The following is a 1035-nucleotide window of genomic DNA, read 5'->3' on the forward strand; positions in this document are numbered from 1 at the left end:
CGCTCGGGGCTCTCGCCCGCCCAAGAACACCTCCGCGCTCGGCGCGGCGCGGCGCCGCAGCCTCCGCCTCCCGCTCGGGGTCCCGCCCACTCCCCGGCGGGCCCGGGCGCGGCGGGCGCGAAGGGGACGGGGCGGAGCGGGCCTCCCTCCCCACCCCCCACGTGGGGCCGCTCGCCGCCGCCGCGCCTCTCCGCCGAGCCCCGCGGGCGGCGCCGCCCCGGGGCAGGGGCGGGGGGCGTCACGCGGTCAGGTGGTCCCCGGAGTTCCCCCGGGCAAGACCGAGGAACGCGGCGCCTCGGGTTGTGTACACGCTCCACTGACAGAGCTTCTTGCAGCCGGGCAGCCGCTGATCACGCGTGGCCCCGCGAGCCCATTGGCCGAGTCCTTACACACCTTTGCCGCTGATTGGCCGGCTCCAGGCCCCGCCCAAGGCCCCGCCCGCGGCGCGGGGCAGGCAGAGCGGCTACCTGAATGGGGAGGGGGCCAGACAGCGCGGAGCGCGGCGGCGTCGACGTCTGGAGTCTCGGTGTGCCCGTCTGTGGCCGGGCAGCCAGCGACCCGCGGCCAGCCATGCTCAACTTCGGCGCATCTCTCCAGCACGCTTCGGTGAGTTACCTGGGGATGCTGGTCCTTTTCTGCCGCTCACCGCGGCGCCGAGCCCGAGCCCCCGCCTCAGCCGTGCCCGGGAAGCCGGGGTGCAGCGAGGTCCTGCCAGGGTTTCCTCCCGGCAGGCTGGGTCTCACGGAGAGCATGGGGAGGAGCGGGGTCGGCAGAGGCAGCCTGGGACCTGGACCAGGGCAGAGCGACCGTGCTCCTGGGTGCCCAGTAGACCAGGGGGAGCCGCACGCGCGCTCAGGGCGGAGGGGCGCCCTGCACCTGGCGCGGGCTGCCCCTGTCTGCACCCGGGATGCGAGCCGGGGCGGCGAGGGCTGCCCACGAGCTGTCTAGCCGGGAGGCGGGCGCCGGCTCGTCGGGAGGGAGGGGAGGGGGCTGCCAGGTGGAGCGCGCGGCCGGCTAGCCGGGCTGGGGGAGGGG

General features: G+C 76.7%; 1 protein-coding gene across 1 annotated transcript in view; it reads left to right on the top strand.

The window, feature by feature from the left end:
• Positions 1-244: 244 nt before the first annotated feature.
• The window catches only part of Klf10 (KLF transcription factor 10), a 5991-nt gene continuing 5200 nt past the window's right edge, over positions 245-1035 (top strand). The window contains exon 1 of the mRNA XM_055626719.1: positions 245-606. Within this exon, the coding sequence (XP_055482694.1) occupies positions 472-606 (135 nt within the window). The 5' untranslated portion in view covers positions 245-471. The remainder of the gene's footprint in view (positions 607-1035) is intronic.

The sequence above is a fragment of the Psammomys obesus genome, unplaced genomic scaffold, assembly GCF_907164565.1.
Source record: "Psammomys obesus unplaced genomic scaffold, mPsaObe1.curated_primary_1811, whole genome shotgun sequence".
NCBI lineage: Eukaryota > Metazoa > Chordata > Mammalia > Rodentia > Muridae > Psammomys > Psammomys obesus.